This window comes from Azolla caroliniana, unplaced genomic scaffold (genome assembly GCF_043228905.1).
Source record: "Azolla caroliniana isolate FFs.n. ecotype wild unplaced genomic scaffold, voAzoCaro1.0.p SCAF_13, whole genome shotgun sequence".
Taxonomy (NCBI): Eukaryota; Viridiplantae; Streptophyta; class Polypodiopsida; order Salviniales; family Salviniaceae; genus Azolla; species Azolla caroliniana.
The window spans coordinates 16,464,391-16,483,460 of NW_028230448.1; the positions used below are offsets into that span (position 1 = coordinate 16,464,391).

Here is a 19,070-nt window from a genome sequence, read left to right on the forward strand (position 1 = left end):
CATCCTCGCCTCTTCACAATTACACATATTATGTCGCCCTTTCATTCTCCTCTACGCACGAATCACATTCAAATGAACAAGCGGACATGGACACAACAATTCGATTCTATCATCAATGGTACCAATACGAAGTTTGTGACACACACTGGACAATGTAGTGTGTGTCACCAATTATGCATGTGAAGATCACAAACTCTCCTCCAATTAACAAAAGGTTGTAGTTACAACCACAACTACAGTTGTTGATAGAGATCTTTATGTAGGTATGGGTGGCCATGGTAATGGCCCCACTAGGCTAGCCAAATCCCTCCCCTACCCTTGGGCTAAAGCCATTCATGTCATGGTTCATGAGAAATGTGTCCACCATCACTACTACTACTACTACTACACCACAATGGGCTTCTTAATTCCAACATTTTTTGTTACCGTAGTTAGGGTAGGATGGCATAAACTAATCATAAACTAATTGGGGGGGGGGGGGGGGGGGGTACAGTATGATCCTCGTCCTTCATGATCATGTCCCCACTCCATCGGCATCACCTAAAATCTAGCGATTAAATTGCATTACAAATGTCGAACTCATATTGAAACCCAAATCCTTACTTTACAATTGTTTGTTATGTGACATGAATAAGATTTCAAATGATGTGTCCAAACATGTCCTTAAATTTGAAACTGCACACACACATTTGAGTTGAAATTGAGCCAATAATATTGGAGAAGCTGTTAATTGATACCTCACTACATTAATCGCAGTGTTCATGGTCACTCCATTCTTGATGAAAAAAAAAAAATAGATTATTAGGTTTGTGTACAAGTTAATTGATTCTATATGTATGTGTGTCTATATATATATATATATATGTATGTATGTATGTATGTATGTAGGGAGAGCTATATTATTATTTAGAATGCAATTAGTTTTACAAGACAATGCAGAGGAGGGTCAAATTAAGAATATTTAATGGATTAATTCGCCGGACGATCAGATCAATATAACTATTTAACGGATTAAGATGATCGATCAGATATATGTAGTGAAACAATCCGATCCGCATAGATCTGTGATCAAATCTTATTATTATGATGATGATGATGATGATTGTTGTAAATTAATAAAGAGTAATTTCTGGTCACTAAGAAGAGGAGGAAATTAGCTAGAGAAGAGGGTCTTCATCGAATCAGGAATTGTATGGAGTTCATCTGGTTGAGGCCTGAAAAAACAAATGGGATTCTCGGATCGGCAATGGATAATAACTGAATTATTTTCTGGATACTGGCCATCGTGGTGGTCCATCGCCGCCCTTCGATCCGACGATGATAATTCAGTATCATTACTATTATGATGATGATTATTATTATTATTGAATCCTCCTGGAAGAGAATCGGTAGATCTGATTACTGCATTGTTGCTGTGGTGAGTAACGGCGATCGTCCGGGCGGCCATGGCCGTCCGAGAATCGTAAGCAGCAGACGGTGGGCGGCGATGTTTCTTCGGCGCAGGCGGACAAATTTTGGGCTCGGGGATCCGGAATTCTTTCGCGGTGGGCGTCACACAGCGGCTCGCCTCTGACTGGAAACCATCATCAGATTCCTCGAGATTCTTACTGGATCTAGATCGATTAGGATCTCTAAATTCCTCATCAGATTCCTCCTCCTTGCTGCCACAGTAACTGTCAATCTGGCACTCCATCGGCTTAATGTGGCGAACATTAGGGTTAACCCTTGCGGAATCCATCCAGTTTTCCCTGCCTGCGCTGATGCACCGTTTCAGGGGGCGTAGATTTGCAGCGATGGACGCCAAATGCAGATCGCAATTAGAATCCATACAATCCGATCCGGGTGCCATCGTCCCTGCTGCCATGGGGGATTCATCTGAGATTCTGGTATCAATCATTATATGTGGGGAGCGGATTCCTGTCATTCGATCTGATTCCGCCGTGACAGCATGGGGTGAGGATTCCTGCGCGGAATCGGTGGAGGCGGAGGCCGATCGGCTGACTGGAACGATCGGATCTGAGCGTGATGGATCCGTGGCGGTTGCAGAAGCCCATGATTGATGATGATCCATGGCAACCTGTGGCGATGGTAGATCGGCGGCGCCAGGCGGCGGCGATGGCGGCGGCGATGGCGATGGCGATGGCGGCGGAGATTAAGGATAAGGGATCATGATCGCGCAAATTAATCGAGGCGGAAGCAGAATTTTTTGGAGATACCCCCCGGAAACAGAAAAACAGAAATTTGAATTTAACAGAAACGGAGGAGTAACTAACTAATTTTACCCCTAACTAATAATCTGGATGGAATGGAATGGAATTAATGAATGAATTCGAATGGAATTAATGAATGAATTCGAATGGAAGTAAGAGAGAGACAGAGGTATGATTTGGGAAGAAGGCTTCTTACTATACGCTCTGCAGGATCGAATGGTTTTTCTGTTTGGTTTTGTTTTGTTTTTGGGGGTTCATAATTCAATGGTTTCAATCTCTGTGTCTGTCTGTCTGTAAAATAACAAAAAAACAAAGAAAAAACTCCCCTCTTTCTCTTTCCCTTTTCTCTCTACTTCTTCTACTCTCCTTCTATCATAGAGCCATGCATACATACATACATACATACATACATACATACATACATACATGTCTCCTTCTAACAACCCATAATATTACAAACATACATACATACATCGTGCAATACATGCATGCATACATACATACATCGTGCAATACATGCATGCATACATACATACATCGTGCAATACATGCATGCATACATACATACATGTGCAATACATGCATGCATACATACATACATTGTGCAATACATGCATACATACATACATGTGCAATACATGCATGCATACATACATACATGTGCAATACATGCATGCATACATATATACATGCGCAATACATGCATACATACATACATGTGCAATACATGCATGCCATGGTTGATGATCTTGGCATGTCCCCAGGAGCCGCCCAAAATGAATGAAAAAATGAATCGATCGTCCTCCTCCTCCATTGCCAAAGCAAAATCCAACGATATAGTTGCCCCCCCCATCCCAACCAAGAAAAAAAAAGATCCTCGGCAACGATATAGTTCTCATATCCTCGTCGGCACCCCCCCCCCCCCCCCCCCTTTGGAATGTCCGACCGCCTCATAGATCTCTTCATTGGATGTTGTCCGGGCGTGGGCGCCCAATTCACCTGCCCTCGTGAGTTTTTTAATCCCCTAGAACACATAAAGCTAGTCGTTTTTTCTAAATAGCGAGGATCGTATCTCCCCATATTGGTTGCTTCCCGATTAAATATGCAAGTCTCGACCTATGTCCTATATTCTTGAGTTTCTAGCCCATGGTACTATGACTTGACACTCCTTAACTTACCTCACTTCACACGGTCACCCAACACCACCCCCCTCCCCCCTTGCCCATGAACTTCACCCATTTGGGATCACAAATATAATACTTCCGTGTCACTCTAAACTCCACAACCACCGACTCAGAATATCCGACAATGTCCAATATTTGTGATATAACCATCTTTTTATGTAGCTCACCACATGGCCCATTTGTACTTTTGTGAACGACAACTTATTGCCTCTTACCCTTTTCTTTTATTTATTGAAGGTGGGTATGTTCCATTGAAGTTCGGAACAACACCATCATTGGGTAATCACCAAACTATGGTGCCTTTTTTCCCATCACCCCTTCCCTTCCCTACCCAACCAAAACCCCGCTCCCCCCTTTACCATGCTATCTTATTCCAAACAATAGACATATATTTATCGATCTTTGTTGTTTGCCACCGTCATTCATATCATACGTTCATTTGAGAAATTGTATCGCTTGTCCTTGTCTGGTTCTTACTGTATGACATGCAAAGCCCATGTGAGACTGTGGCCCTTCTTTTGTTTTCGAAAAAGATAAAGTGTGCCTCCTTTTTTATCATTTATTCTAAAAGGCTTTTTGTCCACTTTCAAAATCAAAACAAAAGGCTAGGATGGGTTAAAAGGAAAAACGACACCACGAGTTTGTTCCTCCTACATACGAATGAGAAAAGCTCAAACTTTCAAATTATTCGAGAATTTTATTCTCCTACATGAAGCCAGAGCACATGGCAAGAATGAGTTAGTATGAACAATTATCTTGAGCTAAACATCGAGAAGTGAACCTATGCAATTTACTAAAAATGAGACAGATGTGAAGAATTGTGCACAATCAATGTCAACTTTCTATTCCATAAACTATTTCTACCATAAAAAACAATTCAAGATTTTGTGGATGAATTTAGAGCATGAAGCAAGATAACATCACGATGAAACATGTATGACGCAAGTATTGAACTGATATCGGACAATGGGACACATACTTGGAGTTGGATGAAAACGATGCAAAATAGGAAGTCTTCAAATGAATGAATATTTAATTAAGTTACGATTGCTCGCAATTTTCTCCAAACTTGTCTCTCTATCAATGCAACAATAACTCACACTCACACATTCTAAAGCATGGATATCATGATAAGAATCTCCTCCTTTATTTATGGAAATATAACCCATGTAAACTACAAAATCTACTCCATCGTAACAAGAACCTAACTGTGATCACAACTATTCAGAGTGTATAATACACATGTGGAGCAATGCAACTGAATCAAAATAAATTGAAGGTGTATCAATGTGAAGCCATTAACTTCATTACTTTATAGTTGAAAATGTAAAACTAGTCATTTGACATTTAATTAATGTTAGTTGGGTAGTTAAGAATCGGGGTGGTATTGATAAATTCCGTTAAAAGGTGTCTTCAATCTAAGTGACATCATGAGTTCACATGACCCAAGTGGCTAGCTCATGAAACTCACAAGTTAAAGTAGCAATGCAAAGTTCAAGTTGGCTTGCGTGTGACACAAACTCACGACATTTTTTCCATTTCATAATTTTCCTTGCCTTGGCTTTTTTTTTCTTGGGCAAAAAGTAATTTTCCAATGGATATTGCACAAGAATGTTCTTTCATTGGACAAAATGTTCTTTGATTGCAAATCATTTTAAAATAATGTTGTCAAGATATTGAATGACTAGTACCTCCTTGTAGAATTCTCAAATATGGCAGACTCATGGTTACTACTCATGAATCATATTCATATTGGTCGATTCACCATTTTGTTTTTTAAATGAGAATGTTACATCATAATTGGCTCGCTATTCTAACATTTTGTAGAACATGTTAGGTGTCTTCCTTTTATGTCTTTATTAAAAGTAGACTTTGGCAATGTCTCAATGCAAACATGGTAGTTGCCAAAGTGGACTAGAGAGCCCCATGGTATCATACAAAGGTCATGACTCATAACATGGGCTACCTCCACTTTCTTAATATATAACAAAGTCAATGAATCCACTTTCAAGTTGTGATGGACTAGCACCAAGAATGTTCCAGGTCAAGGCAAGACTAAGGTCTAAATAATAATAATAATAATAATCAAGTTACAGAGACCACTTCGCAACAATTGTTGGTCCACGAGTCATGTTGTCCACACTATGATTTTGCATCTATGCAATTTTTTCTCGTTCTCTTCCATTTTTTCTAATTTATTAACTATTACACCTATGGTAGCCTAAATTAACTTATACACTTTCAAGGCTCAATTATGTTTATGAGACATAGGCATGGGTAATTATTTCAATATTTGGATGTGAAATTTGTTGATTCCCATACTGTTTTCCAATTATAAAATATTATAGTCAAAACCTTATTGGTCAAGAACACCCCTTTGTGGTTTTTAACTAATTGCATGATATTGTTTCCATTATATCACAACGATGTATGAACCCACTATTATTAGAAGTGCCTTCGAAGTATAAAGCAAAACTATGACAATAAAATCATGAAAGACTCACAAAAACACAACACCATGCTAATTCTAACAAAAGTCATACATAGATTTATCATCATCCTCAAATGACGTATATGACCTATGGTAATGAATTCAAACATGTTTGAGTAGTGTGCATGGAGTTTGAGAAACGACACTCATGGGTCAAGGATTTTACTAATGAACTTTGTAATTGAGAGTGCACATTATTCATGAGAGAGAAAAATTGAAACTTGGAGTGGTCAGTTGAAAAGGGGAAAGCATATTTAATTAGAATTAGAATTAGAATTTTTATCGTCCATAAAGAGGCCAATTTTGACCTATGGGACCATAGTATACATGTGTTCTTGATATGTGTCTCCTTCCTAAGAAGGGGTATTCATACAATGAAGCACAAAGTCTCTATGTGTGAATAAAGCATGCACATATGAGCTCAACCTTCTCGGTGGTGTCTTAAGTATGACACTTAAGTTATCACTCCCTCTTAGTATGTCATCATATCTTGAATGAATTGCACTATATGTTGAGCATGTGAAGAGCAAGTGACATTCATCATCTACCATGCTTTCATTGCATACTTTGCATGTCTTCAAATTAGTTACCTTTTGATACCATGATGCAACTTCAATACCTATCTTGTGAGATCGAGTGCGAAGTAGGCTAAGGGCTCTACGAGCATTACTACTCATATTGGTAAATTTGAGATAAGGTTGGATACGATCAATAGGCATTCTTGCTTTATATTGAGACCAACATTCAGGGTTGACATTTGCAATGTAGTATTCTAACTTTGTTCTCTTAGCATCTTCCCACTTCATCCTTAATGATTCCACCAACCTTTCCTCAATCATTACATACAGCATAGCATTGCCAGAAAGCTCTAAACGATCATCCAAACCCCATCTTCTAAACCATTTCCTTATGTCAACAACCCAATTGGATGAGAGAATCTTGCTTTTATGATTCTTTTGTAGCTTACATCCAACATTCCAAGCAAGATGTGGTAATCGATGATTCGACATATTCTTGACTTTTGTAATGACAATTTATATACTCTTTGGAGGGTGTGATATATCCTGAAAGTAGGAACTTGTCTAAAGCAAAACGCTTATCTCTATGTTTCATCATCTTTACTCACATGGTGTTTATTCTCTAATCCGAGGTCATTGGAGTTCAACCATCATCTACCCTAGGGAAGGCAATATTGACAAAGGAAGTTGCCGGGCACCTCTTAGCTTCAAGGAATAATGTTAGCACAAAACTCACAACCAATCACTCTTTGATTATTTGGAGATTAAAAAGAGAGTTCCGTGGACAAAATGTCATTCTCTAGTTGCTTGCCCACCCAAGCAGTGTGTTTTAGGCGAGGATTCCATTAGCTTAGCTAATTCATGAGAGCCCTCTTGCTATTGAAAGGAATATGGAGTCAATCCCCATTAATGAAATTTAGGGATTGGTATCTTCATTAAAACATAAAGAAACTATGTAGTATAAGTCTATTTAAGCTAAAGCTCCCCTCAAATATCCCTAGTAGAAAGTGGAACACAAGGTTCACCACCGAGGAGTTCAATGGAGTAGATTTTGAATAAATCTTCTTTCCAATCATGAAGATGGTGATACTATGGATATCACTTGGAATGACAAAAAAGGACTTCAAGTTGGAGTAGATGAACATGAAAACCACCTTTCTCCATGGTGATCTTGAGGAGGAGTTCAAAACACACGACAATTTGTTTGTTTTGTGTACTCAAGTAAGGAGGATTAGTATGTGGACTAAGGAAGAGGCTCCATGGGTTGATGCAAGCACCCCACCAATGATAACAAAAGTGCAACTCCTTTAGGAATTTAGGAAGATTCTACAATTATAGTAACGAGGATCCATATCTATGCAAGAAGAGGTGTTCCTGGAAGCCTATTCTCATAACTGTAAGCATATGACATGCCATTTAAAGAAATTTAAAGGATGAATTGTATGCTCTCATGACCAAAAGTATTGTGGGGGCAAATTGTAAGATGACTCTTGGGTTTGATGTGGACACACAACTCTAATGCTGTGTGGGCAAGGGGGTGGACATGCATAGTAACCCTCATCCATCGAGGTTTGTATACGTAAAGGCCTGCCCTATGGTTGGGAGATAAGCATTAGAACACACCCACACCATGTTTGGTTTCAGAATGTCTCTTTTCATATATATATATATATATATATATATATATATATATATATATAAGCACATTGTGTGTTTGTGTGTGGCAATGGTATCAAAGCACTTAGTATGATCATCCACAATTGTCACCCATGTGGTCATCATCATTTCCATACCATCAACATTACTTGATATCATAAATATATAAACATATATCTTCATAAGGGTTCATTTTCTTTTTTTCTCTCTTACTCTAATTGATTCAATAAATTAACCTAGAATAATATGCATTGCATTGAAATTACTAACTTCATGATTATTTGTTATGCACACATAACATAGGTAAGGGCAGGTCACTAATATTTACATAAGTGAAGGGTATGTTCACTAATGTTAAAGAGGGGACTAATATGATTGGATAGAAGGAATGACAGGTGCATGCACTATCATGATTTGGACAACCAATAAATGAAGAGTCTTTTACAAAGGCACATCTATTCAAGGGGCCTAGGAAGAGGTATAAATATGAGGCTTAGCTATCGTCATAAGCACATTACGTCGGAAGGTTGTTGTCAGAGACACTGGTGGTACGGGCTAGGCTTTCGTCTTGATGATCGTGTTATCTCTTCCAAGGTATTAGTCATCCTAATATCCGGCGGTATGGGACGTCAGTGGTAGGTTGGCTATGTCTAGATCATAGCTCGGGGGTGGTCGGGTGGAACGGGTTCTTCTATCCAATCTATTTTCCTTCTTTTTACTTTATTTTGGTCTATTGATTAGTATTAGACTCTTAACATTATTATTATCTATGAGCATATTTGAATGAATCACCACAAACATATATCGCTATAAACTCTCGTTCAAATATTTTCATTGAATGTAATTTAGGATAACATGCATACAATTGTGAAGTATAAGATAATATATAGATATATAGAAATAATGATGATGATGATGATGATGATGATGATGATGATGATAGCTAGACCCTTACATTTAGCTTACGATTTGAACATTTGTGCCAATTCGATGGCATCACGGGTGGATCCGATGGAACCGAAAGTCAACCATTAGCCTTCATCCAATAACGGTTGTCCTCTCCCATTCTTGAGTCAGTGGCCCTCCACATAAGATAGGAACTATCAAGTTCCTTCGGGGATTTGTACATAACATTCTCAGCCATAAAATATTATAACTAAATGAAGGAGTTTTGTTTTTGGGGGAAAAAATAGATTTGAACCTTTGTCCTCTTATTTTCTATCACAAGCTTCCAACAATGAAGTATTATTATAAAGCGCCAATAAACCTGAATAGTTTAAAGTTTCCTAGCTTAGAATCCTCGATGGAAATTATGTTGATTTATGATCACATCAATGAGATACTTATTAATTGCCAAGAGGTGGTTAACCATAGACTTGATGTCTTTGAGCAATGCATGTTTGAAATGTCAAACATGCACTCAAGAGTTGGGACTCGGGAGTGGACTTTGTATGCCTAGCAATCCCAAACCTGTTACCAACCCATTGGAATTTGATAAACCTAAATATTCCATAAAGGATTTCAATTTGAAATGTTGATGCAGTTTATCAATGGCTTGTTAAATCAAAGTAGATTTCCAATTGTACAAGATCACCAATGATCAAACACATGTCATTTAACCTACGATACATAGCTCAATATGGATGGTGGAGAACATAGGTTAAAGATAACTAAATTCCCAAGAGATGGGTTGAATTCAAAACAATGTGCATAGTAGGTCATGTGATGACAATTGTTTCTTCATTGAACCAAACTTGTTCATGTATGAATATGCCAATAAGTATCACAAGAATTGTGCATAGGATACCTAAAGAGATACTTAATTATTTGCAAGTACAAATGTTTGCATTAGTACTTAAGGACTATCTTCAACCATTAGTTCATAAAGAGCTTGTCATGGGAAGAGTTTTGTTGGGTGAGATGGGTCTAAGAAGCCTATGCAAAGCTCATTTACCCATGAGTGGCAAGAGGAAACAAGAATCCTCAAACTTTTCAAGTAAGAAGCCTAAATTTGGGTTGACCCCTCAACAATAAGATAAATCTAGGCATTAAATTTAAGTACGTGAATTTGCTTTAGTAAGGACTCTCTTAATCCATTAGTTCAAAGAGAGAAACATACTACATTAAGTCAAGATATTGAGATGGCTTTTGTATACAATGATTGTAGGAAACATGTTAACCATATCACTATCATAGGGAAGACATTGGCTAGCAATGGGAAAACTTTTGTTGGGTGAAGCAAGTCTAAGAAGCCAATGCAAAGTTCATTTACCCTTAAACCTACAACTAGCAAGAGGAAATAGGAATTCTCAAACTTTGTGTGTAAGAAGCCCATGTTTTGGTTGTTTGGGTCAATATCAATTTAAGGATTGTCGAGACATAAAGATAAAGCTTCTGGCTAATGCCATGTTAGCTCCCATAGGAATGGACAAGAAAATGAGTCTTTGAATGACTCAAATTCTGAATTTAGAGCAGAGAATGTTATTGTTTGAAAGATCCACTCTAGTTTTCCTTATTGTCATTTGTCACACAATGCTAAAAGGGGATATTAGTTTTTGAAGCTAATTTGTGTATGAGGGTACTCGTAAATGATAGCCCAGTTATAGTCTTATTCAGCATTGGATCCAATCATAATTTGCCAAATGAGAGGATGGTTAAGATCTTGAAACTTCAAATAGTGCCATTGTTTTATGCTTATACCATTTAAATTCTTGATGGTATTGATCGACTAGTTTTGATGGTAAGGTGGTAAGGTTAGATCTAAATATCCAAGATTATTGAGAAAAGTTTGATTTTGATATCATGAAGTTGTTGCATTTGAATCTCATTCTCAAGAAAACATGGAATGCACAGAAGAATCCTAGGTCATCTTTTCTATGTTTGATTAGTCAATTAATGGAACTGAAAGCTAAGACATCTAATGATAATTTCAATGTGTATCACAACCTTAGGCAAAAACTTATGCAACACTATAGCTTCTATTTAGATTTCAATTATCTATGGATTTGCCACCTCGCAAAAATGTGGGGCATTATAAAATAAGTATCAAGAGTGAGTTTGGTCAAAATTAGGTCATATTAAATGAGCATGTTGGAAGAAAGAGAAGCGGGAACACATATTTCTAGTTACTCTCCTTATGCTTCCCTTATAATGCTAGTTAAGAAGAAAGATGGCACTCACTGTATGTGTAGTATAGTTAGACATCTTTATATTATGCTTCACGCTAGTAATTTACTTGATGCAATTGGTAATGCTAAAATAATTAGTAAGATTGACTTGAAAAGTGAATATCATCAAACACAAGCTTCTAAAGAGAATGAACACAAAGTTTTCAGGTGTACTCTATTTCAACCTCCGTACCGGGAATCAAGTTCTTCTCGCGGTGTTATGTTTGGTAGATTGTTTCCTCTTTGGCCCTATGGGTTTTGTGGAAAGCGAGATGTTCCAAACTATACAATGATGAACAAATTCATGTTGTGGATCAGGTTAAGACCTTTTGGGAATTAGTGATACATACAGTAAAAGGTGAGTATGATAGTTATAAGGGTTATGGAAATAAAGTTAATTGGAAAAGAAGAAGAATTCATAGAGTTTGGGCAGATATTCCTATTTTGTTGGATGCAGGTGATGATGTTAAGTGGAATTACGTTCCACCTCGTTGGTTGTTTCCGCCACAAGCACCGTTCTTAGTGTAGACAATATGGAATTTGGTGAAAATGGCGAGAGGGTTGTTGTGGAATTATTTTGAAGCATATTTAGTTATTGTAACTTTTAGAACGATGAATGAAGACAGGGACGGAGGCAAATACCAATTTTCATGATGGTCTAAGGAGTGTGTGTATACAAGAAAGTACTGAAAATGGAGAGGATTTTGATGGAAAATGGTGAGATGCTTTGATGTGGAAGTTTTTTTGAAGCAGACTTATTTATTTTCAGTTTTTAGAATGATGAATGAAGATGGTGGCGGAGGCAGAAGCAAGGTTTCATAAGGGTTTGAGGAGAGTGGATTCATTATGGTCTTCTTTTTGTAGGTACAGAACTCGGGCGATGAATGGCAAGATGGTTGTAGTGGAAATTGAAGCGGATTTATTTTGAAAGGATGGGTGAAGATGGTGGCGGAGGCGGAAGCAAGGTTTCATGAGGGTTTGAGGAGAGTGGATTCATTTTGGTTTTTGTAGGTACAGGAATCGGGTGATGAATGGCAAGATGGTTGTAGTGGAAAATGAAGTTGATTTAATTTTGGAAGGATGAGTGAAGATGGTGGTGGAGGTAGAAGCAAGGTTTCATGAGGGTTTCAGGATATTGGATTCATTCTGGTTTTTGTAGGTACGGGACTCGAGTGATGAATGGCAAGAGGATCTTGATGCAAAATGGAGAGATAATTGATGTGGAAGTTTTTGAAGCAGTCTTATTTACTTTCAGTTTTCAGAATGATGAGTGAAGATGGTGGCGGAGGTAGAAGCAAGGTTTTATGAGGGTGAGGAGAGTGGATTAATTCTGTTTTGTGTATGTACAGGAAATTGTTGAAAATAGAGAGATACAGGACTCGAGCAATGACTGGCAAGATGGATGTTGTGGAAAAGGAAGCTGATTTATTTTTTAAAGGATGAGTGAGGATGTTGTCGAGGGTTGAAGCAAAATGTCATGAGTAGATGAGGACAACTAATTTTTTCTTTGTTGTCTATACAGGAATTTCATGGAAAATGGAGAGACGGCTGATGTGAAATATTTTGAAGCACATTTATTTGTTTTTAGTTTATACAAGGATGAGGGAAGGTGGTGGCAGAGGCAAAAGCAAATTTGCATGAGGGCCTGAGGAGATTGGATTGAGTAGAGAACAAGTATTTTCATATGGTAGGTTCATCTGGATCATTTGGATATGATGAACTCTTACATGTAGCAGCGATCAAGGAATCATTGTGAACGAAGATATATCACTACATGTTGAATACGATGGAATTGATGTTAGGGGCTTTGGCATGGCATCAACATTACTTGGTGATATGGATGATGGTAGGGCAACAATATTACTTAGGGAGAAGTTCACCAATATTATCTTGTATCTTGCCTTTATCTTTATCTAGAAAGATTGGTTGCACAATATTCATTGTAATGTTGGATTATCTTGTATCTTGCCTTTGGCTACTTTAATCTTAATACTAATGGAGGATAATTTTTATGGAAAAAAAGAAGAGAATGAACACAAGACAACTTTTCACACCCATTTTGATCATTATGAGTTTTTAGTTTTACCATTCGGTCTCTCTATAATGCACCAATTATAGACATATTTCTGAAGTACATATTTCATCTTGATACTAGGAAGAAAACGATATAGTTTGTTACATGTTCCTATTGGTGGTTACATATGTACAAGAATAAGGTCGTGTTGCATTCCTTTTCAAACTTCCAAGTATGAGAGTGTTTATTATCCTAGATTGTAACAACCTTTGTCTGCCTGAAATTAGAACTAACGCATGTCCATGCATTTCATTTTGGTTTTGCCCCATACTTGAGATCAACACAACATAATAAAGAAATTAATTCCTACACAAGTAGCCAAATTGTTTGCTTTCCATATATTCCACATTCATGGATTACCAAAAACAGTTATCTCAAACCAAGATTTTCATCTCATGGGATAGTTCTAAACTAGTTTGTTTCCAAGATTGGGCACTAAACTGAAGGTTAGTAGCAAAGAACATCTTGAGATCAATGGTAAAAAATGAAAAAGATAAATCAAGTGTTGGATTATATGTTGAGGGCATATATGTCTATCTATCAAATAAACTTGGAAAGTTATTATCCATTGCTTGTGTTTGCATTTTACTAATGGAAGCATTCAACATTTAAGTTTTCTTAGTTTGAGCTTAATTATGCACATTCAATAGAGTTGAGTACTTGTAATCCAAGCGCCATACAATATTGACAAACTACCTCACAACATTCAATAATCGTCAAGAAAATAGGAGATTGCTTATATCTTCTTCATTTGTGTTTCATATAGTATCTTGACAAATTATCCAATAGTTGATAAAGATAGCGTACTAGTTGGTATTTTGGAAATGCACGCTACTATGGATGGCCATGTATGGACAATGATGTGTTAAGGCCATGGGTCGATGCATTCCTCGTCAAACCTCTAAGTATAAGAGGGTATGTTATCCCAAATAGTAAATGACAAAGTGTGTCCATGGATTTCATTGTAGGTTTCGATCATACTCAAAGTCCACACAACACAATGTTATGCTAATAGGGTAACTCCTAGATCATAAGGTGGAGAACAAGTGTATTTGTTGATTACTCTCCATGTTGGTTTTACTATTAAGTTGCCTAAACTATCTTTGAAATATTGTGGTTCATGTATGATTGGTGATTTACTCGTAGGAAGTGTTGGTATATGAAAAAGTGTATATTAAATGAAGATAATGTGGTAGTTGACTTGAGGATGGATTGTATTCTTTTTTCTTTTTTTTTCCAAAAAAGAGGATGGATTGTATTCTTGATATCTAAGAGAAGAAATTTACAATCATACTTTTTGTCAATAGTTTCTTGGAAAGGTCATCCTTTGTTAGATGCTACTTATGAATATGAGCGTTAAGTTTTAGAAACCATTTCCAAACTTGGTCATCAAGGAATGTGAAAGAGCCTTCTATAAGGGATGACATGCCATGAACGAAAGTATCATAGGGGTCATCGTAAGATGTCCCTAGGGGTCATGTGTGGACATACAAGTTTGCAACACAAATGTAGGGGGTATACACTCATATTAGTCCTTATGAATGGGATACTATATAAGGCATGCTCTGTGGTTGGCATGAGAAACCTTCGAACATTCATCTTCACAATATCTCTTAGCTTTCCAAGAGCGGAGAGTGGAGAGTGTGCAAGTGTACATGCAACATATGTGGAGTGCAATACATCACGAGAGAGAATTTATTATTGATCCATATATTCATTTTGCCATTAAGATCCCTAAAGTATCTTTAAGGTATTGTGATTGATCATAAAGAAGATAAGAAAGTTTCCTTACAAGATGGATTTACCAACATGAAATTGGGTACATCCTATGTCTCATGTTTTTAAATTGACGATGTGTCTACTAGATGAAGATAGTGTGGTGGATGGTATTGTCAGAAATATTGCTTATAAGATAGATTTACCGACATGAAATTGGACACATCCATGTCTCTTGTTGTTAAATTTAATATGTGTCTAGATGAAGATATTGTGATGCATAGTATGAACCATACGTACCATACGTCCATTCGTGTAAGAAAAACACCCTCAAAGAATGATAAATACCATACTTTTGGATTAACTATTTATTATGAGGTAAATAAGCCTAAAAAATGGAAAAAAACAAAAAATAAAACCATTACAAAAATGGGAAAAAAACAAAATTGTTTGAATAACATTCGCATTCATTTTCCAACGTAGGAAAACGAATGTTATGCTAGACGAACACGAATTTTACGTACTATGTGATGGATGGTATTGTGGAATTGCAGAGTTCTTTTGTTGTTGACTCAAGGACAAATCCTATCCTTGATATTCAAGCGAAGAAATTTAGGAATCATACTTTTTGTCAATTATGTTGTCTTGGAAATATCTTCCTTTGTTAGAGATTGTCTACCCAATGTCCATGCCCTTGCAAATTCTTAACACATGTTGCAATTCATGCTCAAAGCGGAGGTGATCTCCATATTAGTTAAGTACTTGCATTTGTTAGCATAACTTACATAGAACCCAAATGTCTAAAGTCAAAAATATCAATTTTAAGCCCTTCAATCATAAATGTACTACGCAAGGAATTATTACACTTTCCCAAAAGTGGGTTGTTTTAATATTTTCTTTTATAATTAATTAATAGGAAGTCTACAATGTTATTGTTGAATGTATGAATGTGTTAAGAGAAGATTATTAACATCCACCTATGGCAGGATATATGATCTGGGATCCAAAGCATGGCGTTTAAAGTAACCGGCTGAGTTCCATCGGTTCAGAATTCCTAAAACTGAAGCATTAACATCAAACATGAAACTAAACCAAACTAAACTAAATCTATATCGGTCAAACCGAAACCTTAATTGTTCAAATTGAACCACTTGTAAAAAATCGGGCTTAAAATAAACTGCTCACAACATATTTAGAGCCAAACCAAACCGTTCAAACCGTTCAAAAAGACTAAAGTAAATTTAACCTAAAAGGCTAAACTAACACCTTCACATTTTTTTAGTTTTAATTTTAAATTTAAGAAGTTAGTAGTAAAAAAGTTGCAAACCATATAAACCAAACCAAAAGGTTACGAACCGAACCGAACCATCTAAAAAACTAGGAAATTGAACCAAACCGAAACTAAGCCTTTAAGCCACAATTTAACGGTTGGGCACAACTCAAACCTAAGCAAGGCCAAATCCAAGTGTTCAACATAATAGATAAGGTCATGAACACACATAAATGTCATGCACACCCATACAATCTCAGTTGTGTTTATAGGCTTATTAACACCAATGCTCTATTATGGTTCCAACAATGCTCTTCAAGAAATACCTTGCCACTTCCACTATGAAGAAGAGTTGCAAATGTGTATCCAACCCTATGAAAAGTGTACTTGATGTTCTTATGTAGCAGTTATACTTGGGTTTCACAATAGTATACTAGATCAAGGGAAACTCTTATCACTATACCATTTAGTCACAAACCCATTTTCTCTACGTTATCATCTTTTAACACCAATAACTCTATTATGGTTCCAACAATGCTCTTCGAGAAATACCTTGCCACTTCCACTATGAAGAAGAGTTGCAAATGTGTATCCAACCCTATGAAAAATGTACTTGGTGTTCTTATGTAGCACTTATAATAGATCGAGGGAAACTCTTATCACTATACCTTTTAGTCACAAACCCATATCACCTTTTAGCAACTATGTAGAAAATATTTATAACCAATAAAAACATCCAACATTCAATTGTCTGAACCTATAATCTAAATGTACAAGTGTGATTGTATTCATTTTGTACAATTGTAATCATTATTAAGCCTGACATGGTTAGTTTCACTATCAATTCTTAAGACATGACAATGAACGTAATGGTTAAATCATGCATACACTCTTATTGTATCCCATATCCTCAAGTCGAATTACTAGAATGTAAAAATGGAAGTGGACCCAATATAAGTTCAAATCAGCCTTCCGAAGACAAAACTTCTCAATCAGGGCTATCTTACCACAATGACACAATGAAATTACCACAATGCATAGTAAGATCATCAAATATCAATGAAATACATACCACTATGATGGATTTTAGAGGATATACACATGAAGTGATTTACCTCTACTACGGTAAGCTCTATTAAATTGCAAACTCTTCATGTCATTAATTATATAATGCAAGGTACCCAAAGACATGATAAGATGGACTTTTGAGATAGAATTTTGAAATGCTTCATTCTTAGGCAATTATGGCATATCTCTGCATTCCATAAAATGTTGCATAGTACTATCTTCTCTCATATGTATAAATGTTGATACAAAAAGAAAGTTTCACAACCAAACTCGCTTACCATATTTCTTGAGATCCAAACAAGTTGGGACATCTCAACAAAAGGCCAAGAATACGTATATGTTACATACATACATGCATGCATACATACACATATACAAGCCTAGGTTAAAAAAAACTCAAGCATAATGCAAGTTGTACATGTTTACATGTGTTATTCAGTAGTTTTTTATAGTTGGCATCTAGAATGTCAAAAGTTTCACACATTTATTCACATGATTCGAAGATAACATGGCATGTTCATTGGACATTGGAAATGGGGAAGCAATAATATATTGCATGAGGCCCATAAAAATGGTTTTGAGCAAACAGGTTGTGTCTTGTGCAAGTCAGTGAATGTGTACATTTGCGAAATTAAGCCTTAAATGAGATTCCACAACAAAAGCTATAAAATGGTTTTTGATTGCCTAAAATATTAACTTGTGGTAATTGTTAGAAAACTATTTATGAAAGATGTACATCTTATAGATTTATTCTGAACTATTCAAGCTCTATATATTAGTAGAGATGGTATATTCTATTAGAGTCTACCTAAGTGCATCCTAACATTGATTATTTTTCAAACAAAAGAAACCCACGAGCTCTTTTTAATAATGTCTATTTTTTGTGGTTAACATTTATTGGAAAGGTTGTGATTCCCATATAGTATTTTCATCATTAATTACTATTTTTATTTGATACATGGAAGACACTTCCAATAAAGTCTAGATATAAAAAGACTTATTGAACTTCATGTCATTAGGAGAACAAAGTAAGACACATTATTGGTGGAATTGATATGGACATAGCGTTAGGTCCGAATAGGAAGGATAATTTATCATAAATAAATAAATGAGGAAGGGTTTGAGATGATCCCTAAACCCTAGTGGCATCCCATATTGTCATGGATCATCTAGAGATGTGCCTTGTCTTAGATTAGATGTAGATGATTAGCACCTCAAAACAAGAGCTTAGCCAACCCACCAAAGTCCCAGAGTCTCACTAAGGAGATACTAAAATGAGGTGGCTAGTTCCATACTTATATCTGATGCCAATGGCTCATTGACCACCATGTAGGTGCCCAAGTGATGCTAACCATGTTAGGTTGCCTCAAATCCTAGGATAAGTATCCTTCCTCATTTATTTATTTATGATACATTAGCCTTCACATTTGGACCTATAGTTATGTCCATAACAAGAATGTTTGAGATATGTAATGTCAACACGTGTATTTAGGTACTGAAGTAAGTGATGAATCATGGACATCTAGAGACTAGAACCGTTGATAATGTGTGTGTTTTCTGACCTTTAGAGTTCATAGTGGGGAAACAGAAAGGTAGAACTTCATATGTCAAACTTGCATGAGGACGAATATGTGGTAAGAAAATGGTGATCAAGTTAAATGATACATATAGTTGAGGTTTATACAATGAAAGTGCAATTTCATTGGTTTGGTAAAA

At 36.5% G+C, this 19,070-nt stretch overlaps 1 protein-coding gene across 1 annotated transcript; it reads right to left on the minus strand.

Annotated features, from left to right (window-relative positions):
- Positions 1 to 871: 871 nt before the first annotated feature.
- LOC147856372 (uncharacterized) lies at positions 872 to 2,457 on the minus strand. Its single transcript, XM_087329563.1, has one exon. The coding sequence runs from the start codon at positions 2,069 to 2,071 to the stop codon at positions 1,154 to 1,156; it is 918 nt and encodes a 305-aa protein (XP_087185689.1). The 5' UTR covers positions 2,072 to 2,457; the 3' UTR covers positions 872 to 1,153.
- Positions 2,458 to 19,070: the final 16,613 nt, after the last annotated feature.

Excerpts from the sequence above, each read along its gene's own strand:
- LOC147856372 (XM_087329563.1), bottom strand. The coding sequence starts at position 2,071 with ATGGATCATCATCAATCATGGGCTTCTGCAACCGCCACGGATCCATCA.